Genomic DNA, 27,375 nt, shown 5'->3' with positions numbered 1-27,375 from the left:
GTCCAGCTTATTTCTCACATTGATGAGAGCGTTATAAAGTTGTCTTCCCGAGGCGGGATCCCCAATGCGTATGCTTGGCGTTGTAATCTCCTGCAGCTATAAATCGATCTCAAAGAGAGTTGTAAAAATCCATGAATTGACCTTCAGAGATTGTAAAGCGAGGTGGGCAGTAGACAGCAGCAATGCAAAGGTTGCCGTTACCTGACTGCACTGTAATGGACGTAGCTTGCAAGTAATTTGTTGCAAACCTGTGGTGGAAGTGGTGTTTGATGCGTTCTCTGATAAGGATGACGGTCCCGCCGTGGGCTTTACCATCTGGATGATCTGTGCGGTGGAAGGTATAACCTCTTATATGAAAGTTGTATCTGCTTGTGAGGTGCGTTTCAACCAGTAGCATGGCGTCGATGTGGTTTTCGTTTAGAAATTGTGTTATGTCAAGTTTATGCCGTGAGACGCCGTTGGCATTCCACGTGGATATACGTAGATTGGACATTGATTATTTTGACTGTTGTGCTACAAGCAGCTGTATCACCATATTCTGATTCTGGACGAGCGTTTGCATGGTCGTTTTCATAAATGACATGAGTTCCATCATACTTTGTTGCATGGTCACCATCATGGATTCCAGGTTGTTTTGTGGCTGCCCTGGGGCCTGCTGAGCATTTACTGAGTTTGAGGGGAGTGGATTTTGCATACCTGTCCGTAGAGCTTCGTGGGGGCATTTAGCGGACCAAAAGAAGATCTGGCTGCTTTGGCAAAAAATACATTTGGAGTAGTTTTTGAATTATAATACACATTTTGTGTATTTTGTTGGCATGTAGCTGTTGCTCGTCGCATGCGACTCTTCAGCTCCTTGTAGACCACGCAGCCTCTGTAGTTAGCTGTGTGATTTCCTCCACAGTTTCCGCATTTTTTCGTGTTTGGGTCTTCGTTGTTCGCAGGGCAGTGTGCGGAATTGTGGAAGTCTCCACAGACTACGCAGACTGACCGAAGGGTGCAGTATGTCCTTGTATGTCCATACTCCTGGCAATTTGTGCATTGCACAGGACCGTTGCGTTTGTGCGGTTCTTCCACGGTGATTCTTCGATGCAATAGGAACTGCAACTTGTAGATCGGGTGAACTTCATTCTTCTTCATGGTTTTACTTTCTGGCTCCAGTTCGACTTTGAAAAGTGGTTGCGGCTTTTTGTTTTTATTTATAATGTTGCTGACATTCTTGGCAAGGAAACCCTTGCCTTTCAGGGCTTCCACTATCTCAGAGGGGGCGACGTCTGGTTCAATTCCTTTTAACACGACTTGCAGTCCCTTGCTGCTTTTTAGTTGGTAGGTGTAAAAATTATTTTTGGATTCTTCCAGGTATTTAGACCCAGCCCGGAAGTGTTCTTCTGTTTTGGTTTGAATTTTTGTTTCGCAAATGTACCCTTTAATAAGCGGAACAACATGAAAGTTTCCGTCCCCGACCAGCGCAACAATTTTGTTGACCAGGGCGTTTGAGCTTTTCTCCCTAATATAAATGGGTGGGGGCTTTGGCTGTTTTTGAGTCTCCTGCTCCGGCTCTGCTTGGTTATTCTCATCAGGTGCTAGCGGAGAAAATCTGTTAGAGTGGTTTGGGTCGTAGCTTTTGGTGACACGGTTGATCTTAGGTTTGTTACCAACCGTGTTATGTGGGCTAAGCTTACGCTTAATTTGGATGTAGCGATCCATGCCAGTCTGTATGGCCGGAATCGCTTGTTGCTTATCGGAGCTCACGGTTTTTGTTACCAAAGAACTTGGCGCTGCGGCCGTTGGCACCGATTTTGCAATATTGGTCGTTGGGTTAGTTGTTTTTGTTGCTTTTGCTGCGTTTGCAGAAATTGCAGCTCTGCTTGTTGTAGGTGCGCCTTCCATCGAAGCCGGTGGTGGTGGGGTTTGGCATTGGGAGAACTCTGACTCAAAGAGGTTAGCTGTACGCTGTTGCGGCGTTGCCAAACTTCCTCTAACGTAGTGCTTCCAGTCGCTCTTCACCTTTTCCGTCTTTACACGGATTCGGTGCACACGAGAAAGGGTTAGCGCTATGCAGGTAGGCTGTATGCGGGAGCAGATCACATAAACTTCTCTCGACGCTCTCCCCTATACTCTACGCTTTGCTTGTGAGCATATGCGAATTCAAATGTGATTTGCATATTCGCAATGTTTACACAATAATTTCCTTATTTCTCATTTATTTTATTTTCGGTTTATGACTGGCCACCACAACTTCAACGTTCATTCGCACAGATACACTTTTTATTTATCTTCTGCTGGGACTTGAGTTGAGCTGAGTACAAAGTTACGGACGGATGTTCGCAGGGCGAGCATTGGGGATGCGGTTGCGGATGCGGATGCCGATATCGAGCGGGGCCCTAACAGCTGCGGCAATTAGACTTCTACCTACCTCCCACCCTGTCCGACCGCCTTTTGTAAACTCTGCATTGAATAACTTGATTAGAGTTGATTGAGACAGTTTGTAACTTTGCCAACGTGAGGCAGTCAAGATTTTTTTCCGATAAGAAAAGCAAGACAGTTTGTTCTTAAAATTAATTGAGGGACATTTATTTGATTTGAGTTTGGTAAGTTTAACGAAGGCTTTTATGTATCCAAAAGTTTTTTTTAATATTCAGAAATTGTAAATTGATATAAAATTTATATTTCATTCAAGTATAATCACATAATAAATCAGCTGTACTTGTACGATGGTTGCGACTCACTGTTGGTGACACACGACGACGCCACCCTGTACATTCTGAACTTGGACAAACTCAAGGTGGAGGCAGTTGCACGTGGGTTCCGAAAGATCCTTGACTTCTGTGTCTTTGGCAAGGAAATATTTCTGCTGGAGGGCGATCACTCGCTGTTACGATTGGCACCACTGCCTGAGCCGCCGAACAAGAAGGCCAAAGTGATCTTCAATCCACTGATGCCGCCACCTGTTCCGCTAATGGGTTTGTCATCACAAAGCGAGCGACTCGAGTCACCGCTTAAGCTGCAGGCAGAGCCCGTACTGCAGGGCGCTGAGGAGTGCTTCGAAGTGCCGCCCGGGGAACAGCTTGACTTAAATGTACCAATAGAATTGGCCGTCGAGTCGCCGCTGGCTCCGCAGAACCGCCGCTTGGAAATATTCCGCCGCATCGGCGAAATGGACTTCGACAAGTATATCATCCACACCAGCAGAAAGACATGCGCGGAAAAGGCACCGGCGGTCAGCAGTGGTTCGGGCATCGTGGAAATAGGTCACGAGACGCATGAGCTTAGGTTGCCACTCACAAATGCCGCCACACTAATGGAAGCCAGCTACTACCAGATGGAGAACAATGGCCTAGCCTCGACGCTGGCCATCAGTGACTCGAACACCTCCAGCGAGTGGGAGTTCTTGGACAACTGGCTTGATATTACCCAAATGTTTTCGTTTTGATTTCCAGCTTATTGTGTTTATGCTTATGTATTCCTTCGTTCGAGGAAGTGTTGTGCTTATCAGATTGTGATCACCGTGATTTTCTTCGTATTTATAGTGAAATTTATAATAATTGTACATAACTAAAAGGCTAAACGCACGAATCTGAGCTTCAAATTGTATCAGCCAGTTATTTGAGTTCCAATTTGGAACTTCCAAATATCTTAGCATAGCACTCGTAAGCACTGTATTATTTGTCATTATACCCTTAGTTGCCAGAGATTTTCGAATGATTAAGAATGGACTACTTGAGTTCAAGGTCGCCCTGTGAAATACATGCAGTAAATTTACGTTAAAAATAAATAAAAATAAATAAATATAAAATAGTTTACGTCAAAATGTCAGACGAACATTGCTAGATAGACCCGTCTGACACTAAGGCAAACATCTTAACTTTTAGGGTAACTTAAAGATTGCTTTAGAAAGTTATTCTTACTTGTTTTTATAGGTTTATTATTATTTTTAATTTAAAAACGATGAGGAATTTGAATCAAGATTCTTATGAATACATGAATAGTACTTTAGATAGTCCTTTGTTGCTAAGAAAATGCTGCAAAGATAATATTAAAAATAGTTTATGTGCTAAAGAAGGTCTTTGTCTTGACTAAATACTTGTTTTTCCCCGTCGAGAATATACCCGACTATAATTTTCTTAATTGTTTTTCATGTATTTCATATTCCCAAGTGTGTTTAAGTATAATTCATACAAATTAAATATGTTCGTTGTGAATTATTTAAAAAAATAATTTTATTTTTATTTAAGCTTCACTTGTTACATTAATCCTTAATTTTTATTTTTATTCTACTGATTAACTTCTTTTGGAACCGATCGAATACTGTGCCAAAAACCGACTGACTCAGCTAGTGTAATTTGTCTGTAAACTAACCTTTCCTTAAGAGAATTAGGGATCTGTTTAAAGAGTTCGATTCAAGAGAATCGGACAATTGGGTGATGCAATTTGTCATCTTGATTTACGAAATTTAATTCAACCGATTAATCTTCAATATCTTAGATCGGCGGATATTTGTATTATCATAAGCTGGACTCAGCTTTGTTTATCGTGGAAGGACCGCGCGGCGTTAATTAAAAAGAGCTTCTGTGAGCTTCTGTTTATGCAAGAAGGAAGGCTGGTTGAACGGTTCCCAGCTAAGAATTGTTTGTAAACAAAATTGTATATGAAATGGGTAAGGCGGCCTGTTAATAAAAAGAGCGTCTGTGAGCTTCTGTTTATGTAAGAAGGACTGCGGTGCAATTGTCCACTGAAGTGTGGAAGATAATGAGTTCTCATGGGAAGGCTGGTTGTAAGGTTCCCAGCTAAGAATTGTTTATAAACAAAATTGTTTATTAAATGGCTAAGGCGGCCGGGATATCGGGTTGGATAACTTACAAGCATATACACATATGTCTTATAATTTCGATCAATGTATTTGATATTTATGTGTTTTTCTTCGACATAAGCCGAGAGCGTCTTTCATTCATTCAAACGAAAAAAGAGGGATGGAAATAGCGCCGGGCAGAAAAACTAATTTGTATTCGGAAAGCAACGGATGTCGCCAACGGTATGCGTTCGGCCAACGGACATACACTTTTTCCGTCTGACACTTTGTTTTGCTTTTGCCAGGGATGCGCTCAAAATGCGTAATCTGTTTCTTGGCGACGTGGGTTCCATGAGTGTGGCTTTATACGAAAGTGTCAAGGCGCAGGTGTTGCCGGCGACAGTTTTTCTGCAAAAGTGTGACAGCTTTAAGTTTACATACAATTTTAAACTTTGCCGTTCCGCTATCGCAAGTGCATGTACACGTGTCTTTCTGTGTTTAGTTAATATACTTGTTTATAAATGAATCCGTCCTAGTGTATAATGTTTAATGTGATTTTATTTATTTTCAAACACTTTGATTGCATTAAGAGCAATAATGTGACTGATTAAGCTTTGGCCATGCACATCATTCTATTATGCTAGTCGAAGACGTAAACAAGTTACAGTTAGGAGTTAGAAATGCATGGAAAAGTACTGGGCAGAAGCTCGCGCGCAGGTGCAGCTAAGTGATGCCCGCTTAGGGATCGCTGATAAGGCTGACGGCAGCGGCGATCAAAACAAAAGGAACGAAACCCAATACAGGGTGTCTCGTTCCCCAATATACCGGCCCGCCAGAACGGTCGTTTAGCACAGAGGCAAGACAGCTTTTTGGTAATTCGCAGTATCACTCAAGACTTCGTGGAGGAAAGACGTGTTACAGGCAAAGCAATTCTAGTGGACACAAAATAACAATCTACAAAATTTCGAAAACAAACAGAAGCATAAAACAAACTCAAAAATATTCCAAAAACCAGCGCCGAACAGTTATCTACGCAAGCGCAGCGGGTAGCAGCTCAACTTATCGTACGATGTCGAGACCACCTGATATAAAGCTCAACCCACCGTGGAACAAATCAACGACTTTTGAATCAAAATACATAACGATCACAAGAATGGTACTCTGAAAATAAGCTTCAAAGAAGACGGATCGTTTGTCCACCTGCGAATCATCATAGCGAACTCTGCTTTCTTTTATTGGGAATCTTTTGGAATCGCACTGCCACGGCCCCCGACAGCTTCATTTTTGGTCCTTCGAGCCGGATATTCCAGCGCTTTTTTGTCAAGATAAGTACGGTGCCGTAATTCCCACCATATATGTATGTACATACTTGCATATATATGTAGATATATTGCTGCATCCAATTTATTTAACATTTTACCAACTTGTGCAGTAGTATATATATATATATATGTATATATATGTATATATGTATATATGCATGTGTTTACATAGCTGTATGCCCCTCTCCTATACATATTTTAAATCAGCCAATATCCAAGAAGGCTTACATCCAGGTTTTTTCACACATAAAAAGCCATACATCCACACCGAGTTATTTGCATACGCATTTGTGTACATTGCCGATCTATGAACATAGATATGTACATATATATCTATGTTCATTACCTTTGGGTCACAAATCGGCGGCATTTAAAAAAGAGAAAAACACATCCTATCCACAATAAATATATGTACATATTTTCCATCCACTGCACAACAGCAAAACAAAAAAAAAAAGGGATAATAAAGCTAACTCGCTCCTCTAGCTGGCCGATCATACATGCATATACATACATATATGCACATATCTATACAAATTGCCGGACCGGCAATTGCGACTCGGCAGCTAACAGCGGCGGTGCATTCGAACGTAAGCCGAGTGAAACAAACAAAATTAAAGAAAAATCTGCGTTTAATAGTCTTTTTTTTGTTTGTTTACTTTCCGTAAATACATATGTACTGCCCGCCAAGGCGGCAACACCATTACCATACGCGGCTCAATCTGGTAACGAGCCGTTCGCACTTGGGTGCATTTTTTTTTTGTATTATTGGTTTTGAGTTTCAATTCGACTAATTTACAACCTAATTTTTTCGAATCGTGTACACCGTTCCGATTATTTTTGGTACGCATTATCCAGCGTCCAAGCATATCTTCTAAGGCGATAAGCATACATTTTCGATTAATCCTTTTGTCTTCACTTTCCAAACCCACAGTATTTTATTTGTCTCCGAATAATTCATTCTACATATTTTTTTTTTCTCTGTTCATACCCAAATCGATAACAACCTCTTTCGACTATTGATTTGTTTTGATTATTTAAAGGCGTTATCCGGCGTCCCCGTATTAATTGGAAATCGATAGCATTTTTGCGATTAATTTGTTCTACGCGTTATCCAGCGCCCCCATATCTTTCGAACCGAGTGTATTCGTGCCAACGCCATCAACGAGTGGCTGTCGAACGCCGGATTGCAGCTAGCGCCGCAGAAAACCGAAGCCGTCCTGGTGAGCAGCAGGAAAAAGGTGGAGGTGGCAAGCGTTCGGGTCTGCGATGCAACGGTCAGAGCTATTAAATACCTAGGAGTGATGATCGACACCAGACTCTCCTTCAGGGAACACCTGACTTACGCAAGCTCCAAGGCTGCCACGACAGTGAGAGCACTCTCAAGGATCATGCTGAACCATCACGGCCCAAGACAAGCGAGCAAGCTCCTCTTAGCGAGCGCAGCTAGAGCAACTATGCTCTATGCAGCCCCCGTATGGAGTCACGCCATGGCGACGCCTTCTTACGGCCGCGGGCTGATGGCCGCACACCGTCTGGCCGCTTTTCGCATTTGCAGTGCGTTTCGGACGGTCTCTGATCAGGCGGCGCTAGTCATAGCTGGCACCCCGCCGATAGATCTGCTTGCCAAGGAACAGGCTGACGTCTTCAAGAAGGTCCACCGGCAAGCCCTGTCGCCCCGCGAGAAGAAGGAGGCAAAAGCAGAGGCGAAAATGGCAACGCTAACCGCGTGGCAATCACGTTGGGATGCCTCCACAAAAGGTCGGTGGACGCACCGTCTAATCCCGTGCCTGGAGACGTGGACCATGAGAAAACACGGACAGGTTAGGAAGACCTGACCCAGGTACTTAGTGGCCACGGGTGCTTTAAGGGCTACCTACATAGGTTCGGCCAAGAGGAGAGTGGAGGCTGCAGTCGATGCGGCCAGGACGTTGAGGAGACAGCTGAGCACGCGCTGTTCTCGTGTGTTAAATTCGAGAGCGAGCGGCGCGCGGTGGAGTCCCTTCTACATACCAGAATTAGCGTGGAAAACCTCGTTGCAGTGATGTTGAGGAGCGAGGAAAACTGGCAAGGAGTCTCCAGCTTTGCCGCCGCGATCATGGGTAAGCTCAGGATCGAGGAGAGGCGCAGGAATCAGGAGGAGTCTTAGTCTGGGAGCGGCGCCCGCGCGAAGCAATGCTTCGCGGCCGTACCGCGCGAAGCAATGCTTGGCGGCCGTACCGCTCGAGTGAACTGCCCCCCTTCTAATGTTAACCCACACCCATCCCTTATGTACATGCCCCCCCCCCCCCCCCTTAATGCTAAATAAACGAATTTAAAAAAAAAAAAAACACGAGTAGGGTTTGACTCGAGCAGATCAGGGCCCTCTGGGACAAGGTGGAAAAGTAATATGAGACGTGCTCCGAAGTTGTGGCCAGTCAAAACTGCAAAGACAAAATAACAGTCATGCAATCCAAGTATGACGACTGTTATACCGTTTACGAGCGGTGCGCAGCAAGCCTCAATGAGATCATTGAAGATTCACGCGCACAACAGTCTGTTCAGTCCTCCAATCTGACGCCGTCTCAGGGCGGATGTCGCTTACCTCCAGTCGAGTGCGAAGTTTTCAATGGTGACTATGTTCAATGGCCCACATTTCGGGACCTTTTCTCCGTCATCTATATACGCAATCCTCGGCTTTCAGAAGTCGAAAAACTGTTCCATCTCAATGCAAAGACGAGCGGCGAGGCCAAATCCATTGTGGCCTTATCTCCGTTGACCAATGATGGTTTTGAGTCAGCGTGGAGAAACTTGCAGAATCGGTTCGAGAACAAGAGGCTGCTGGTCAATAGCCAATTAAATATCTTGTTTAATTTGCCTTCTGTTGCCCAGGAATGCGGAAAATCCTTGAAGCATTTAGAGAGCACAATCCAAGGTTGTTTAACGTCCCTGCAATTAGCAAGAGTCGAGACCACGACTTGGGATTGCCAGCTTGTTTTCCTGTGCTCGTCCAAGTTGCCAAAACTAACTTTGGCTCTTTGGGAACAGTCCCTGCTAAGTAAGTCAGAGATTCCACTCTGGGCTGAATTCCAGGCCTTCTTAAAGGATCGTCATCGAACGCTTGAGGCGATTGAAGAGTTCAAGCCGAACGCGAGCGTTCAATCCAGGGCACTGAGGGCTGACAATAGCTCGCGGTCAATCCAGACCTTTGAGAACAGAGTTACGGTAAACCCGCAATCCTGTAAACTCTGCGCACAGGAGAACCATCCAATCCGAGGATGTCCTCTATTCTTACGCATGTCAGTCGCAGATCGAGAGAAACATGTAAAACAACAGAAGTTGTGCTTAAACTGATTCGCAAGAACGCATCTGCTCCGGGACTGCAACAGCACGCATAATTGCTACACCTGCAATGGTCGTCATAATACTCTCCTGCATCGTAGCAGCCCTCCGCCAGTCCATTCAGTGGTTATGCCTGACCAACAGTCCCATCCATCCACAGCAATCCAGCAACATATACAGTCCACTCCATCGACGAGTAAAGCGAATGTGCAAACGTTTCTTGCCGTTAACACGCAAGGGGTCCTACTGAGTACGGCATTGATAGAAGTTTGCCATTTGGGCATAAAATACTCAGCACGGGCACTCATTGACTCAGGTTCCGAGGCAACCTTCATCTCAGAACGGTTGTTCAACCTAATTAAGTTGCCGTATGAGTCCATCCAAGCGCAAGTTTCAGGGGTCAACCTTTCCGTTGCAGCTCAGCCCCGTAAGCGTTGTCAATTCAACATAGGTTCTCCCGTCAAGCCCCATATCCAAATTGAAACCTGTGCGTATGTGCTACCACAGTTAGCCGGGAATCTCCCATCCTACACTATACCAGAGGATTCATTAAAGGATCTTCCACCTCTGCAACTAGCAGATCCAGATTTCTACCGGAGCTCGCCGATTGACGTGCTTATTGGTGCCGATATCCTGCCATCAATCATTCTCAGAGGCTCCCATTCCAATATTTGTGGAACACTCCTTGGTCAAGAGACCATATTCGGGTGGACTCTTTGCGGTCCCATTGCAACGAGTCCCATAAGCAGAATCTGTTCTTTTTCAGCCCGATTAGCAGTGACCGAGTTCAAACCAGACAGCATCCCCACCAAATTTGGGGAGGTGGAGGATGTTCCAGTGAAGTTAGTAAAGGAATCCACCTCGGTTTGCGAGGAGAACCTTATCCGATCCACCAAAAGAAGTGAGGATGGAAGATGTGTTGTTTCGTTGCCCTTTAAAGAGCCGGACAATATTAAGCTGGGACATTCCAGACCCATCGCACTAGCTCAGTACCTCCAAAACGAAATGCGATTGAGTAAAATCCTTCCAGTGAAGGAGCAGTGCGACTCAGTCATTCAAAAGTATTTAGATTTAGGTCATATGCACCAAGTCTCTCCAAACGACTCCAGCAGTTTTCATCACGCTGTCTTCAAACCAGCACCACGACGAAGGTTCGCGTCGTGTTCAACGCTTCCAATCCCTCATCAACTGGGAACGGCCTCAATGATATCCTTCATGCGGGGCCTGTACTACACTCCGATCTGACTATTCAGATTCTAAAATGGGTTTTTTTAAACTATGTGTTTAGGGCGGACATCACCAAGATGTACCGGAAAATTCGGGTCGATCCGGATCACACGCGCTCACGGAGAATCTTATTCCGAAGGGAATCCTTATTCTGTGACTATGAGCTCGACGCAGTCACCTTCGGCCTAAACTGTGCGCCCTTCCTGGCCATCAGAGTGTTACAGCAGTTGGCTCAGGACATCCGAGGCCAATATCCTTTGGCCAGCGACATCATCTCGAACTCTACGTACATCGACGATGTGCTCGCAGGGGCTCACACTCAGCAGTCGGCGATAACTGCCTACACCAAACGAGAGGTCTTATCTTAGATAACCAAGCTTTTCGACCCGGGCTGGGATCAACCACTCCCCACCGACCTCGTAACCCAGTGGCAAGAGTTCGTAAAAGGGTATCCAATCCTGAGGGAAATTCGTAGTCCGACATGGGTGCGTTTCCATCCTGCAGCCAAATTGCAGTACCAGGACGCGTATGGGGCTGCCATTTTCATCCGAGTCGAAACGACTGACGGCTGTTGTACCCATCGGCTGACATCCAAAGCCAGAGCTGCTCTAGTCAGGTCCATATCCATACCCCGCCTGGAGCGTTTTTTTTCCACCTTCGACAGCTACAACACGGGGCGTCATCCGACGACCAGCTGCGAAAATTATTTGCCTCCCAATGGACGCCCCCATTGACCATAGTGACTCCTCAACAGAATACTCCTTCCGATTGACATTTACTAGTCCTAAGTTGTGTCATCCAACGTCGTCGTTCCGTCCACGTGTCTTGTTCATCCTCATCATTTTGAGAATGTCAACCCCTTCATAATAAAAAAAGTAATAGACTTTCAATGAGGTGGTGTAGTCGAATCAGTTAAAAAAAGCAATGACGGATCTCTGTTAGTCAAAACTAGGGACGTAATGCAAGCTATCAAACTAAAAAAATTAACAAAATTCCATGACTTTCCCGTCACAGCAACAGATCATAAAATACTCAACTCTTCAAAAGGAGTTATATACACAAACGACCTCAGAAATATAGATAAAGAAGAAATAATAAAAGAATTAAGCAGCCAAAAAGTTCCCGATGTCGAGAAGAAAGTACATTTCAAAAACAACACCCTTCAAGAACCCGGCCTCATCATTCTAACTTTCTCAACTACGAACCTTCCAACAACAATCAACATAGGATATGAACGTGTCAACGTGCATCCCCATATCCCTCTGCCATTAAAATGCCACAAATGCCTCGGTGACCCAACCAAATACTGCAAGAGCCCAAACAAATCTTGTAAAAACTGCTCAGAAGTTCAATCACCAGACGACGAAAATTGCTCAAACCCAAAATTCTGCGTAAACTGCAAACACGACCTGAACATAGTAGCCAATCACACTCCCCTCGACAAAACATGCATCAAACAGAAGGAAATCGTCTCAATAAAAACTATTGAAAAGGTAGACTTTAAAAATGCCAGAATTATATACAGCCAACGCCACACACTAGTGCTGGAAAAACATCAATGTTTGCTTACATCGTAGTACTTAAAAAAAAAAACATCGCTAATAATCGATGTTTAAAAAAAATGATTTTTTTTGCCCAATTTTATTTGATATTGTTGAAATTAGTGCTTCGCCTTTTATTTTATTTTGGATCAGCGGGATTCTTCCCTCATCAGATATCATTTAGAAAATTGTTTCTATTTAAAAATAGTAATTTGTCAACTATTTTTGCCATGATGCAGCTTCTTCAGTCTGTAATTATTTGCATAGCCTTGCTGAACGTCCTTTCAGATTCGCAGGAATTAGCGGGCACGCAAAAATACTGCTTTGCAGTAGAATTAAAAGCAATCTTGGCATCAGGGCTCATCTAAAATATAACTTGTTACTTTCAATTATTATCTAAATTAAAAAAAAAAATTACCTTATAAAATAATAATGGATCAGTCTCTTCAGAAGCATTCGGTGTCTCGAGGTATTGCCGTGTTTAGCACTTTATTTTTGAAGTGCGTTTTACTGGGCACTTTATATTGAGGATCTACACTCTCCATCAGCTCTACAAAACCACGATCTTTAACCATACTAAATGGGTGCAGTCTGGCGAGCAGATATTTTGAATATTTGGATATTTCTCGAAATGTTTTAGGTCCTTGCTCGTGCGTGTGGACGCAGTTTGGATGGCTTGCTGAGTTAACGGATGTATATATTTTAAATGCTGCAATAGGTTGCTTGTATTTTCAGCAGTTTTGTAAGATTTTCCACATTGCTTGCAAATAGCAGTTATGTTATTAGGGCACTTTATACAGTGATCCCAAACCGCAGACATTTTTTTTCGCTTTGGGCTAGGAGCTCTGTTCTCCTCATTATCCTCGCTGTGCTTGTTTCTATTAAGATGGCAAGTCATTAAATTGAGCTTTTTTTGTAATACTTACGTTTAAGTTTCTTGTCCATTGCCACCAAATTTCTTTGTTTTGCAGCGAACACCACCAAATCGAATCCCAAATGTTTTACCAGCACTACATCAAACACTTTTTTTTTTTTGTACATATTTTATTTACAATCTGTCTAGTGACAAGAGGTAAATTTTATAACTACTATTTACATAACAGGAGTAGTAGATTTCCAGTGAAACCTACTACTAAATCTAGTTTATCGTTTACATATCTTTACATATCAGGGAGATAATGAATGTGAACTCTTTTGAGTCTTCTTATTGTCTACTAGACCTAGGGCTAGATTATTTTCATGATTGTGAGTCCGTCTGTATATTTCTTACTACTTTTTTTAATTTCTTCTTTTGTTTTTGAAATATTTAGATCTTTGTGAATATTTGCATTGGATACATAAAATGGAGCGTAAACAATTTTTCGCTTTGGGTTAGGAGCTTTGTTCTCCTTATTATCCTCACTGTGCATCTCGGTCCCTGTAACGTGAAAATTGTTTCTATTAAGATGGCAAGTGGTTAAATTGATCCTTTTTTGTAATACTTACGTGTTTCTTGTCCATTGCCACCAAATTTCGTTGTTTTTCAGCGAATACCACCAAATCGAATCTCAAATGTTTTACAAGCACTATATCAAACACTTTTTTAAATAGAAACTTAAAAATTCTGCCTTCTTGATCGGTTTTCAAGTGACAGTTAAAACTCATCGATGTTTAACAAGTAAACATTGATGTTGGGCAATTTTTTAGAAACATCGATTGTATCGAATAAACAGCACTACCACACACACCAGTCCACACCATACTCAATTCAGGGAGGGGAGAGAGAGTGATATACGTACAAGTTGTGTTTCCACCGCGCTCCGCTAATTTTTCCTTTTAAGTCGGTTAAGCGTGTCAGGCATCCTGAAAAAGGCGTGTAGTGTAGTGTGAGACTCCCAGGTACACAGGTACGTACCCGGATCGTTCCTGGTTTCGGCTCCACTAGGCTCCGGACGCCCAAAAGTTTTCGGCAATCCAAGCCGCCTCAGGAACCGGTGGATAAGGGGGAGGGGGAACTCCAGCCTCTCTTCCCAGCAGACGCCTTCCACTCTTACTTTTGCGCTCTCGCTGCTTTCCACTTTCCACAAGCCTTTCCCACGTTTTCTTTTTGGCACACAAACACAGCTGATCGCAGCTGATCCAGTGTTGTGTAACGCTATCGCGTGAGCTTGTACAGCCGCGCTTAACAGCACACTTTAGTGTTGGAAAGTGCTTGCGGTTAAGCCTTCCCGCCCTGTGCCGTTTTAAATTTTAAACTTAAATCGGCATATTAATTAATTAATTTATTAATTATTAACCCGGAACCGTGCAAGGTGGCGCAGCTGGCAGGCGGAAAAAGGTACCGGATCTAACCAATTCCCGATTCCCCGCCTAGGCGGTGTCCCGAGCAACGGGCTTCGGGGACCGAGTTGGGGCGGTATATCCCCCGTCGTTGAGCCAGGGGGAAATTCTTGGCCAGCGTGGGAGCCCTGCGCGGACTGACCAGCCGGATATGGAGGAGGAAAACCCCTTCGCGGGCAGGTCTGCATTAGCGAGTTCGCCATGTGCACCGAGGGATGAGGAGGAGGAGGCGGCGTTCGGGAGGAGCAATAAGCTCTCCCGTACGCCACCGATGTACGAGGCCCAAGAAGGTGGGCAGAGCACAGGCTCTACGCCGCCCCCTAAGAGGTTGAGGGACCCGGCTAGCCCAACTAGTTCACCGAGAACTTCACCGGCCAAGAAGAGCAAGGCGTCAGAGAAGGCAGCCTGCCTGCAGGATCTGCAGGAGATGGGCAATCTATTGCAGGAGGTCTCATCTAGAATGATGGACATATTACCGTGCCGCTGAGGGAAATGATTGCCAGGGTGAAAACCCTGCACTAGAGCATCCTAGTGGCAAGCAGAGCGGCCGCGGCAGGTGTCAGCGACAGGCAGGAGAGCCGGGTCGCAAACAACCTGTGCCGGAAATGCGCCCAGATCACCAAAAGCGCGGACAAGGAGCAGCAAACGGTGACCGCCTGGAAAAAGGAGGCTTCGGTCCAAACCGAGCCTTGGAGAAGGCTAAGCCAACCAGATGCGCCGGGATTACCCGCACCGGTGCTGGCCCCGCCACTCCCTCGCCCATCGCAGCAGGAAAGCGCAAGGGCGCCCAAGAAGCCCCGTGCGAAGCCGCCAGCGGCGGTGCAAGATGCATCGGAGCACCGGAAGCCTGAGAGCCAGGCAAACCCCGAAAACGACTGGGAGGTCGTGGCGAGGAAGCCGAGAACAGCGCGCCGCACTCGCCCGGACGCTGTCATTGTCCACGCGAGCGGCAAGTCCTACAGCAAGGTGCTCGCAATGGTGACGAGGAGAGAGGACAAGCAACGAACCAACAACGGCAACCTGCTCCTGGAGGTGGCGAAAGGTAGCGCCGAGAGCGCCACGACAATGAGGGAGAGCATCGAGAAGGTGCTCGGAGATACAGCGTCGGTGCGCGCAACGACAGAGGACTCAAAAGTCCTCGTCTTGGAGGTGCGCAATATCGACCCGATCGCGACGAAGCAGGAGCTCTGCGCCGCACTCGCGGGCCAGTTTAACTTCGAAGCGGAGAGGGTAAAAGTGCGGAGCATGCGCCGCAGCTTTGCTGAAACCCAAACTGCGATAATCAGCCTTCCCGTATCCCTTGCCAAAACCGTCCTCGATAGAGGTGAAGTTCGGATTGGATTGACCATCTGCAGGATCCGGGAACGACTTGGTCCCGTGAGGTGCTTCAGATGTCTAGAACCAGGGCATATCGCGATCCACTGCAAGGGCCCTATGGACAGGAGCGGTTGCTGCATTAATTGCGGCGAGCCGGGACACAAGGCGGCTTCGTGAAACAAGGAGCCGTCTTGCTTCATATGCTCTGCGGCTGGAAGGAAGGAGACGCGGCACAAGGCAGGCTCAGGGGATGTCCAGCCTCGAACAGTGGGTATGCGAATCCCAAGCCTGCATGCAGTTGATTCAACTCAATATGAATCACTGCAGGGCTGCGCAGGATCTCCTGTCGCAGACGGTGCGGGATCTGGGCTCGGAGGTGGCAGTCCTGAGCGAACCCTACAGGGTCGGTACCAGCCGCGTCTGGGCCACTGACCGCTCCGGCAAGGCGGTCTTGTGGCTCTGCGGAGCGGATGCTCCGGAGATGGGCGACACCAAAGCAGCGGAAGGCTTTGTCCGGGCGAACGTGGGGGGCACTTGGCTGTACAACTGCTATCTGGCACCCAATCTCTCATTGGAGGCGTTCGGTAGGATTCTGGACGAGCTGAGTAGCGATCTGCGTGGGCGGAGCAACGTCGTGGTAGGCGGCGACACCTGGGCCATGGAATGGGGATCCTCCCGGACCAACGCCAGAGGCCGAGCGGTGCTGGAGACCTTCGCCTCCGTGGACGTAGTTCTTCTGAACGAAGGCTCCATGCAGACCTTTAGCAGGGCAGGGGGGGTTCGGTAATCAACCTCACCTTCGCCAGTAGCTCGATTGCCAGTCGATCCCACTGGAGGATCAGCGAGGCCATAGTGTGCTCGATAGGCACCGCACAAGAGGGTCCCTACTCCCAGATAGGAAGGCGTTCAGGCAAGACACTTTTAGGCCGCAGGCCTTTGCAAACGCCCTCGAGGGCTTCACGGCAGGGGAGGGTGCTGGAGCCAACGAGTCGGCCAACAAGCTAGCAGCTGCAGTAGAGGACGCGTGCAACCAAAGCATGCTACAGAGGAAGCCGTTTAAGAAGCACCAATCTCCGGTGTTCTGGTGGAGCGAGGAGATTGCTGACCTTCGCCGCAAATGCCTCCGAAGCAAAAGGCTGTTGCAGCGAGCCAGAGGCACCCCGCGCCTTCACAGGTGCCACGAACGGTACAAGGTGGCAAGGAAGGAGCTGAAGATTGCCATCAGGAACAGCAAACGCGAGTGCTTCCTCAGGCTGTGCGACGCCGCTGATGAGGATCCTTGGGGAGGAGCCTACAGAATGGTGGTGAAGAGGCTCAATGCGCGCGGCAGTGCCCCAACTGACCCGGCGACACTGGAGAGCATAGTCGGCACCTTGTTTCCCATCGGACGGCAGGTCGAGATCTGCCCCAGTACCGAGATGGGTGACATTCGCTGGGTTACGGAAGCCGAGGTTCTACAGGCCGGTAGAAGCCCGAAACTCAAGAAGGCGCCGGGGCCGGACGCCATTCCGAGCAGAGCAACCAAGCTATCTCTCTCGCTGCTGGCGTCTGAGGTAGCCTGCTTGTTTAACAAGTGCCTCCTGGAGGGGACGTTCCCCGACAGGTGGAAAAGGCAACGGCTTCTGCTGCTGCCCAAGCCAGGCAAGCCACCAGGCGAGGCATCGTCGTATAGGCCAATTTGTCTGCTGGACACGGTTGGCAAGGTCTTTGAGAGAGTGATCTCAACTCGGTTGGGCGAAGCTATCGAAGCCGCTGGTGGTCTCTCCCCTGAGCAACACGGCTTCACAAAGGGAAGGTCCACGCTGGACGCCATTGCGAGGGTTGTCAAAGTGGCTGAGGATGCCATTGCAGGAACCAGATGGAAAGGTGGAAGCAAATCCTATTGTCTGGTCGTCACCCTCGACATCAGGAATGCATTCAACTCTGCGGACTGGAGCCGAACGCTAGAGTCCCTGAGGAACTTCAACATTTCGGGGTACCTGCTGAACGTAGCGCTAAGCTACTTCAGCAACAGGGTTCTCACGTTGGACACGAGCATGGGTTCCAGAGAGTATAACATCTCAGCCGGAGTCCCACAGGGCTCCGTCCTGGGACCACTTCTCTGGAACGCTATGTACGACGGCGTTCTAGGGCTTCCGATGCCTGCCAGCATTAGCCTGGTTGGCTTTGCGGACGACGTCGCTATCGTTGTGGCAGCGAAGGAGATAGCTTCCGTGGAGGCGCGAGCGGACACGGCCATCCAAGCCGTAGAGTCGTGGCTGGCTCTCGCGGGGCTGGAGTTGGCGGCTCACAAGACGGAAGCTGTCCTCATCTCGAGTCGGAAGGCAGTGGAGACGGCCAGCGTTCTTGTGGGAGGGACGAGGATCCGGTCGCAGCGGGCGATAAAATACCTGGGCGTCCTTATCGACACCCGACTATCCTTCAAGGAGCACCTGGAGTACGTCCACAAAAAGGCCAGTGGGACGGTAGGAGCGCTCTCTAGAATGCTGCCGAACACGAGAGGGCCGAAGCAGTGCTCGAGGAAACTGCTATCGTCAGTAGTGACCGCGCAGATCCTTTACGCGGCACCAGTTTGGGCCAAATCAGCAGCCGTCAAAAGCTACATGCGAGGAGTGGAGGCGACCTACCGGCTATGTGCCATCCGGATAGCATGCTCGTTCCGGACAATTTCGGAGGACGCGGCACTAGTGATCGCAGGGCAAGTCCCACTGACGGAGCTCATTAGGGAGAGGAAGGAGATCTCTGAATCCCTATAGGACAGGCGATCACCGCTGTCCCACGCTGAGGTGAAGCATGCCGCTAGAAGAAGGAGCATGGAGAACTGGCAAGCTCGATGGGACTCTTCTCCGAAGGGCTGGTGGACGCACAGGCTCATCCCAGACCTAGCGCGGTGGGTAGAGAGGGCGCATGGCCAGGTGAGCTTTTACCTCAGCCAGGTGCTTAGCGGCCACGGATGCTTCCGCCAGTACCTGAAGCGCTTTGGCCACGAGGCGGAAGACTGGTGCCCGGAGTGCGGCTCTGGCATAGTGGAGGATGCGCACCACGTTCTCATCGAGTGCCGCAGGTTCGGCCTCGAGAGACAGGAACTGGAGGAAGCAGCGGGATCCTCGATTAGCGCCGAAACTTTGGTGCCGAGGATGCTGGAAGACCCAAAAGTTTGGGAAGCGGCAGAAACATTTGCCGCTCACGCCATGAAGACCCTCAGGGCGATGGAGCGAAGGCGGAAGTAGCGGCCGGAGTAGGGGCCTCCTCGCCCGCGAAGCAATGCCAGGCGGCGGTACCACACGGCGTGAGCTTCTATTCCTATGCACCTGTTCCGTCTTGTCCTAGTTGTAACTTTAAGTGTATTATAGTTTATTAGTTAACTAGCGGACCCGGCGAACTTTAACTCGCCCCAACTTCGACTGATTAAAACAAATTAAATTGAGACGTTCCGTTTCTACTTTGACGTACATGTCGAAACACTACTATTGAAACATCTTCAATCAATACGCATAAAAATTCATAGAGCTGACCTTATTCCTATCTTCTCCTAAAAATTTTAGGCTAAAATTTGAATTCAAAATTAGTTGAGAATCAAAAAGAAGTGATGACTTTTAAACAAACCAGTGAGTTCAAAAACTATGTCGGATAGTTGGTCGCTTCATCCTCGTCGGTCACGCTGTCAACGGATCTGTATGAATGCAGTTCTCCAGCGATTTGATTTTGAATAAGGAAATTCAAACTATCTACGTCCTTATTCTTCCCGGCGAACTTTATCTCGCCCCAACTTCGACTGATTAAAACAAATTAAATTGAGACGTTCCGTTTCTACTTTGACGTATATTATTACCTTACCTTATTCCTATCTTCTCCTAAAATTTGAATTCAAAATTAGTTGATAATCAAAAAGAAGTGATGACTTTTAAACAAACCAATCGAACTGGGAACTGAATCCTCTTGAATTGGAATGGAAGATCTGTTGGAATAATCGGAATTCGTGGGATAAGAACTTCCTCTCCTTTAAATTTTCCCTTGATGATAGTCGCTTGAATCACGTTGTTCATTAGTTTCTTAACGGACAACCGAGTACCGTTGCATAATCTCGGATGACTTTTAAACAAACCAGTGAGTTCAAAAATTATGTCGGATAGTTGGTCGCTTCATCCTCGTCGGTCACGCTGTCAACGGATCTGTATGAATGCAGTTCTCCAGCGATTTGACTTTGAATAAGGAAATTCAAACTATCTACGTCCTTATTCAAAGTCAAATCGCTGGAGAACTGCATTCATACAGCATAAGCCGGGGGTTTCCAACCGAAACTTCAATGCATTACAATGCTGACATACAACAGATAATGAACCAATAACAACGCACGTAAGATCCTTGTAGGATGTTTCAGGATTGTATGCGAATGCAGCGCGATTCAAGTTTTCATTTGCGGCTCGTCTTCCTCTATTATTTTGTCGGGCTTGAGGTGGTCTTTGTGCAGCGCGAAGCTGTGCCATTTGGGCACGTATCGATGCATTTATTTCTGTACGTTCCTCTTGCGTCCGACTATTACGGAAATTCTGATTATTTATTGCACTGCGTGAACGCCGCCCAAGATTTGATCGTCTAACAGCAGGCATTACTTCCAATTGTTTAAGCTCACTTTGGTAATGCTTCGTTAGCTCGATTTTTTTGTTTAAATATTTTTTTACCGAGTTCATTGATACACAATTTCAACGCAGCTATGATCTTTGTAGGGTGTTTCAGAATTTTACATACAACAGTGTGTCCATCTGTTGAGCCGCTAGCGACCTTTCCGGAAGGACTTCCCAAAATTTTCTTATGCTATAACCTTCTTCTGGCAATTACAAAAAACTGAAAAAAAAATTGAGCCAAATCGGCCCAGCCGTTCTCTTGTGATTTGAGCGCTAACATTTATTGTCTCCATTTTTATATATATAGATGTAAGATGGAATAAAATATTTGGAATACAAAAAAAATACTCAATTCAGTAGTGTGTGTGAAGTCGCCGAGTACGGCTGCGCCGCGGAGGCGCTCCCGCGGATCCGTTGTGAGTGGGTTGTGGCATGCATCCACGCGAAATATGCTGCAGGCGAGTCCAAGGAAGTTACCTCGGGTGACCACGGAGAACCAGGACAATCCAATCTTCCAATCCAGATATTTGGGCCGGCGGTGAGAGAGGAAAGTAGTGAGAGCATTTCCTACTTTCCACATTGTTGTTGCCTCCTGCGGTGAAATTCTCCCGCGGTTAATGTGGCTGCCCCCGCAGCTAATTGCCAGTCACTCCAGCTGATTGCCAGATCAGCTTTAATCCAGTGATCCAGTGCTATGAAGCACTCGGTTCCGCCCCGGTCTGGCAACCTCCCGCCGCCACCAGGTGGCGCTGACCCAGTCGGACTTTTCGGGAGGACGCGAACAGGGGAGGATAGAATTATTGAGGAAATGGGAGAGCTTTTTTGAGTACTCTCCAATTCTACAAAGCGGTAAAGGAGAAACTCCCGAACGAAAATTCCCTTTGGGGATTTTTATTTTTCATGCGACGTTTGATGATCCAATTATCTTAGGATTTGCGTTTTAAACTATGGAGAACTCCTGAAAGATCCCAATATATTTATTTTGTATAAAACAATTAAACCTATTAATTAACAAGATTGAAATATTAATACATATGTAAAATATACATAAAAAAATAACTAAATGACGTATAAAATGGTGTTTGGTGGCAAAAAAAATTATATGCATGTGTTCCAAACAGCCACCTATGTTATTTTTATAACAATTTAACTTTAAAAATGAATTTACTTGTATATGGCTGTCGCGATTATGCAAATTTGTCAAAACAAAAGCTGGTCATACTATTTCGGCGGCGTCATTGTTTGTGAAATCTTGTGAAAGTTTAAAAGTAAAAAGGTATGTATTAAACTAAAAATATATATTATCATAATTAAGAATATGACCTACATCTTAACTACTTTATACCTTGAACTTTAACAATCACGCTAGTAATTTAATGCATTCAACATTTTTAATGTGCTTTTGTCCCCAGGGAGGTAATACTGAAGATGAACTACGCAAGAGGGCCAGATAAAATTGGTTTATATACAACGCGCTGCTTGGTACGTATTTAATGTCCTTATATGACAATATGAATTATATTAACAATATATGGTGTTTTTTGCCGACTTCAGAATCAGCTGGCACCGAAGGAGGGAACCTTCGCGACTACATATGTATGTATACATTCGCATGTATAAAAGCGAATTCGACTTTTACAGAAAAGGGTAGGACTACCTCCTCCCGTTTCTATGAGAAAATAGTACTACTTTCTTAGGGAAAAGTCCGACTGGGTATGCATGCGTGGCCGGGGTAATTCGTGTACTTTGCCTCCCGCCGTCGCTCCTCGGGTGAGGAAGAAATTCTTGCCTTTTGAAGAAATTCTTCCTCCCCATAGAGTATAAAATTTGGATTTTTGACGGAATTCCCCCTCCCAAGAGAGTATAAAAAACCCAGTCGGACTTTTCGGGAGGAAGAATTTGATGTACGAAGAATACGTCGCTGCTCGGGTGAGGAAGAAATTCTCGCCTATTGAAGAAATTCTTCCTCCCCAGAGAGTATAAAAAATTGTATATAGGAAGAATTTCTTCCTCCCCAGAGAGTATAAAAAATGTTATATAGGAAGAATTTCTTCCCCCATAGAGAGTATAAAAAATTTATAAAATAAATCATTAAAACTTTTTTATTTTTTAAATTTTTAATTATAATTTTTTCAAATCAGGAAAGGAATTAAAATCTTACACTAAATTAAAACTAAAAAAATAAACAGAAAAAAATGAAAACTTATTCCGTTGTTGGAATGTCGGGCTTGAATCTTTTTGCCTTCGACGTGGCCTTGTAAGCACGCTGTTTTTCTTTTGCGAACGCGTCGCGTATATTTTTCACGTAGTCGCGAAAGCTGCGGCCCTCTGAGCGAGAAGATTCTAAAAATGACAAAAACACCATTTATAAATATATATAATTAATACATTCATATAAAGATAGTTAATACGTGCCAAACAAAGGGCGTTCAAATGTGAAAATGTGACAAAGCAATTTTATCAGAACCCCCTGCGTAATTCATTTTCATGATTAGGTCTCTGGAAAAAAAAAACGCTCTAGATTTTTTTCCAGTCCTTTGGGTCCAACCATTATCTTAAAGGCCTCGATCTAAAAGTAAATATTTTTAAAAAGTTGGAAACAGACTAAATTTATTATTATACTTACATAGTTTGACGGAGTCTCCTTAATTTTATTGTTTAGCTGGGACATTTCCTCCTCGGTTTTGAGGGGAAACTCCATTTTCGGAGACACAAAATGGGATCGAATACCCTCTAAATGGGACAGTATTCTGGCATTCTGGTTCCCAAAAAAAAAGGAAGTTTTTTAGATCTGGTAAACGGTGAAATATTTTTCTATACCTACTCTCCATTACTTGGATTGTTTCTAAAAAAAAGTATATATATATATTAAAAATGTTGTTCTTAAATATATTTGTTTATAACAGTTATCTCACTTTTTAATTCCACCATTTCCTCTAGAAAAATAGTGTTTTAAAATATAAATAATATAAATAAAAGAAATTAGTCCAAAAGTACATATATTTATTTGTTTCTAAGATTTACTCACTTTTCATTTCCGCAAGTACCGCTAAAAATAGACCGTTTGAAAATATTTAATTAAGATATATACTCCAAAATGTTTATACTTACATGCATGCTTCTCGCAATCAGGTCATGATATCCCATGAGCCTCCAGGGGAAATGAACGATCCATATTTTATTATTAAATGAATATAATTAAATAGGAAATCAAATCAAGTACGTTCATTAAAATCGAAGGTTGCTATTATTCGGCATGCTTAGGTATTAGTTGCAATGACAGTTGATAAACTAGGTAACACTTAGAATGAGTGGTTTATGAAAAAGGAATTTAAGGCGTAACGCCCAAAGACTGCGAATGGAGGTAGCTGCGTTGGTAGGTTTTGAACAGGCAAGAGGAAGTTTAGAGAGAATCAGCCATGATAGTACACGGGGTAATGCAATTATGAAGAGATTAATGTTCGTCCTATCTTAGAATATGGATCCTGCGTTTGGAGCCCTCAGTATGGCGTCCATAGTAAACGCATAGAATCGGTTCAAAAGAACTTCTTACATTTCGCTTTACGCGGTTTAAACTGGGATGCAAACCAAAGGTTACCGTCTTATTCTAGTAGACTCTTACTAATTAACTTACCCTCCTTATCTAATCGTAGAACCATGCTAGGTATTACATTCTTATACAACTTAATCCGTGGTGACGTGGAAAGTACTGACTTGCTCGGTCAGCTAAATTTTCACGTACCAATAAGAAACACTAGATCCTTTTTACCATTAGTTTTGCCCCACTGTAGAACATCCTTTGAACTGCATGAACCCTTTAGAGTCCTCTGTGCAAATTATAACGATTTGTACACAATAATATCTAATGTTGATAACCTCCCAAAACTAAAAACTGCAATCTTAACCTACTTAGTACGCATGCAAGCAACCAATCCGGCAGTACGCCAGTGGTAGTTTCCCCGGATCCTTTTTTTTAATTCCTTCGCGTTTACTAATTGCTAAAGGAACAAGCACGTGCTTGGTGTCGCAAGTTCCACTTGATATGTACTGTACATAGTGCATCAACGTCTTGCAATATTTCACCTGGCGTCCCGCAAGGGAGTCATTTGGGTCCCCACCTGTTTACATTATTTATCAACGATCTACCCGAAGTTTTGACCAACTCCAGAGTACTTATGTACGCTGATGACGTCAAGCTTTGTGTGCAATATAACGACGCTACTTGCCAATCAGACTTACAGACAGATCTTAACAATTTTTAAACATGGTGCTGCGTGAACTTATTAAACTTAAATGGCACTAAGTGCAAGCTAATGACATTCTCCCGTGTCAATCCTAAGCCTGCAACTTATACGCTAAACGGCTGCTCTTTGGAAGAAATTAATATAGTTGATGATTTAGGTGTCCGTCTGGATCCTAAACACGACTTTATCGATCATATTTCGTGCATTGTGAATAAAGCCAGGGGTGTGCTTTGTTTCACTAAACGGTGGTCGAAGGAATTCAATGACCCCTATGTTACAAAAACGTTATATACTTCACTTGTTCGTCCTATTTTAGAATATGGATCCTGCGTTTGGAGCCCTCAGTATGGCGTCCATAGTAAACGCATAGAATCGGTTCAAAAGAACTTCTTACATTTCGCTTTACGCGGTTTAAACTGGGATGCAAACCAGAGGTTACCGTCTTATTCTAGTAGACTCTTACTAATTAACTTACCCTCCTTATCTAATCGTAGAACCATGCTAGGTATTACATTATTATACAACTTAATCCGTGGTGACGTGGAAAGTACTGACTTGCTCGGTCAGCTAAATTTTCACGTACCAATAAGAAACACTAGATCCTTTTTATACCCTTGCAGGGTATTATAATTTCAGTCAGAAGTTTGCAACGCAGTGAAGGAGACCTTTCCGACCCTATAAAGTATATATATTCTTGATCAGCATCAACAGCCGAGTCGATCTAGCCATGTCCGTCTGACCGTCCGTCTGTCCGTTTCTACGCAAACTAGTCCCTCAGTTTTAAAGCTATCTGAATGAAACTTTGCATATAGTCTTCTATATTTTTATTTATTTATTTTATTTTAACAAATTAAGCTTAGCATACAATGGTAAACTTAATGTTAGATTACCGAGCACTGGCTGCGGTGGCCTTCGACTCTGGCTGTGTTTGGTTTAACCTATTAGTTTATTAATTTAATAGCTAAATTTATTTACATTTATCTACATATTTTGCAGTTTTGTGTTGATTATATTCGGAGCTTTGCTTTTTTTATGAAATCGTACATTTTGGTTATGTTCCCTGCGGAAGGGCATCCTAGGGTTTGTGAAGGTAGCTGAGGCCCAAACAAGGAGCCCCTAATGCTGGCCAGTCTAGGGCAATCGTTCAAAAGATGGTCGAAGCTCGGGAGACCACCGCAGAGACTGCAACTTGAGTTGTTGTTTCCTTTTAATAAGTGCTCGTGGGTTTGTTGGGTGTGTCCTATGCGGAGACGGATAAAGGTGCTGCACTGGTGCCTCCCGATCGCAGCTGGGAGAGGTATTTTGGTGCAAGTAGGGTTAAATGCCCAGTATCTGTGGTTAAAGGTGTTCCATTCATCTGTCCTTTGGGTTTCAAGGTAGCGGTTTATTAGGCTGTAGATGTCCTTGCAGTTTATGGGAGTAAATCTGAAGGTTGGTGAGAGGCCCATGTTGTGGGCTGCCAGGTCTGCGTTTTCGTTTCCTTGTATGCCCTGGTGGCTAGGAACCCAGAAGAAGGTGATTTTTTTGTAGAGCTGTGAGCTTATCCTTCGTATCTCCCGTATAGTGGGATCGCGACATTCGGGATTTTTTATTGCCAGGAGTGAAGATAGACTGTCGGTGCACACAACAAATGCCCCCTTGTTATTGGTGGCAAAGCGGCAGGCTGACAGAATAGCAGTGGCTTCTGCTACAAATATGGAGTTGTAGTGTGGGAGGGTCCCCCCCGCTATGATGGAGTTATTTGCGTCAACGACAGCGAATGTGGTTGATTCCAAAGTTTTGGAACCATCGGTATACAACCAATGTTTACTTCCGAGGTTTTCTTTTTCGTTTTGGTACCGGGAGCGGTATACTATGCTGGGAGTATGATGCTTGCTGGAGATACGGAGATTGGTGTTGATAATTGGTTGATTCCGGGACCAGGGTGGAGATGGCCCAGAGGACTTGTATCGGCTCGGTGGGGGTAAGTCCAGTTCTTTGCTGTAGTTGGCGCATATCCGGAGAGTAGAAAGGCATTTGTATTTCCTACTTTCCTTGAATGCCCTTTTGAAATCGTCGGCCAGTAATCGATTCGGAGTGCTGTACAGTTTTGGGATTAGCCGTATAGTGGTTTCTTTTATCCTTGTGAGGATGCTGGGCAGACCGCACTCCGCTAGTATGCACTTAATCGGAGATGTCGGAAAGGCGTAAATTGATCTGCGTGCTGCTGTGTGGTATGGTGGTTGTATTTTTTTTATATTCGCCGCTGCACACCAGCCAAAAATCGGGAGACCGTAATCTATTTTGGAGAGCATTAATGCTCTAGTTATGTTTACAAGAGTATTAATATGTACGTGTGAATATTTAGAACTAAGAAATTTAATTATATTTAGGCGGGATTCTAACTGTTTTCTTAATATTAAGCAGTGTGTTTTAAAAGAGAACCTAGAGTCGAAGGTAATCCCTAAGATTTTTAAGTTATCGGTTTGTTGTAGGTTGCTGTTTCGGAATAAAATTTCGGGGAAGCTGCAATTATGTTTGCGGCATATATGAAAGACCTGACATTTTTCAATGGAAAGTGACGCCCCGGATGAGGTACCCCATTGCTCCAGCTCTTCCAAAACTTCAGAAAATGATTTTTTTACGAATTTGAGATCTTTTTTTTTTGTGAAGATAAAAACGTCGTCCGCATAC

General features: G+C 45.0%; 1 protein-coding gene and 1 long non-coding RNA gene across 2 annotated transcripts; one reads left to right on the top strand and one right to left on the bottom strand.

Moving 5' to 3' along the window:
- The first annotated feature begins 14,667 nt into the window (after window positions 1-14,667).
- Window positions 14,668-18,589, top strand: LOC138928427 (uncharacterized). The gene is made up of 4 exons (XM_070285498.1): window positions 14,668-14,993; window positions 15,059-15,898; window positions 16,161-16,616; window positions 16,759-18,589. The coding sequence occupies exons 1-4, from the start codon at window positions 14,668-14,670 to the stop codon at window positions 18,587-18,589; spliced, it is 3,453 nt and encodes a 1,150-aa protein (XP_070141599.1).
- Window positions 18,590-22,666: 4,077 nt separating this feature from the next.
- On the bottom strand, window positions 22,667-23,267 carry LOC138928655 (uncharacterized). Its single transcript, XR_011445048.1, has 3 exons — window positions 23,085-23,267; window positions 22,874-23,027; window positions 22,667-22,801 (listed from the first exon to the last, which is right to left on the bottom strand). It is a non-coding gene; the product is annotated as an uncharacterized lncRNA (long non-coding RNA).
- Between the last annotated feature and the right edge of the window lie 4,108 nt (window positions 23,268-27,375).

This window comes from Drosophila kikkawai, chromosome 3L, assembly GCF_030179895.1.
Source record: "Drosophila kikkawai strain 14028-0561.14 chromosome 3L, DkikHiC1v2, whole genome shotgun sequence".
Taxonomy (NCBI): domain Eukaryota; kingdom Metazoa; phylum Arthropoda; class Insecta; order Diptera; family Drosophilidae; genus Drosophila; species Drosophila kikkawai.
The sequence above is the reverse complement of the archived record's forward strand: the minus strand, read 5'-3'. Positions and strand labels throughout refer to the sequence as shown.

Bases quoted from the DNA above. Each gene is read 5' to 3' on its own strand.
- LOC138928427 (XM_070285498.1), top strand. From the start codon at position 14,668: ATGGAGGAGGAAAACCCCTTCGCGGGCAGGTCTGCATTAGCGAGTTCG. The intron at 15,899-16,160 runs GTGCTTCAGATG...GAATCACTGCAG, and splicing joins GAACGACTTGGTCCCGTGAG to GGCTGCGCAGGATCTCCTGT. The intron at 16,617-16,758 runs GTAATCAACCTC...AGACACTTTTAG, and splicing joins AGCAGGGCAGGGGGGGTTCG to GCCGCAGGCCTTTGCAAACG.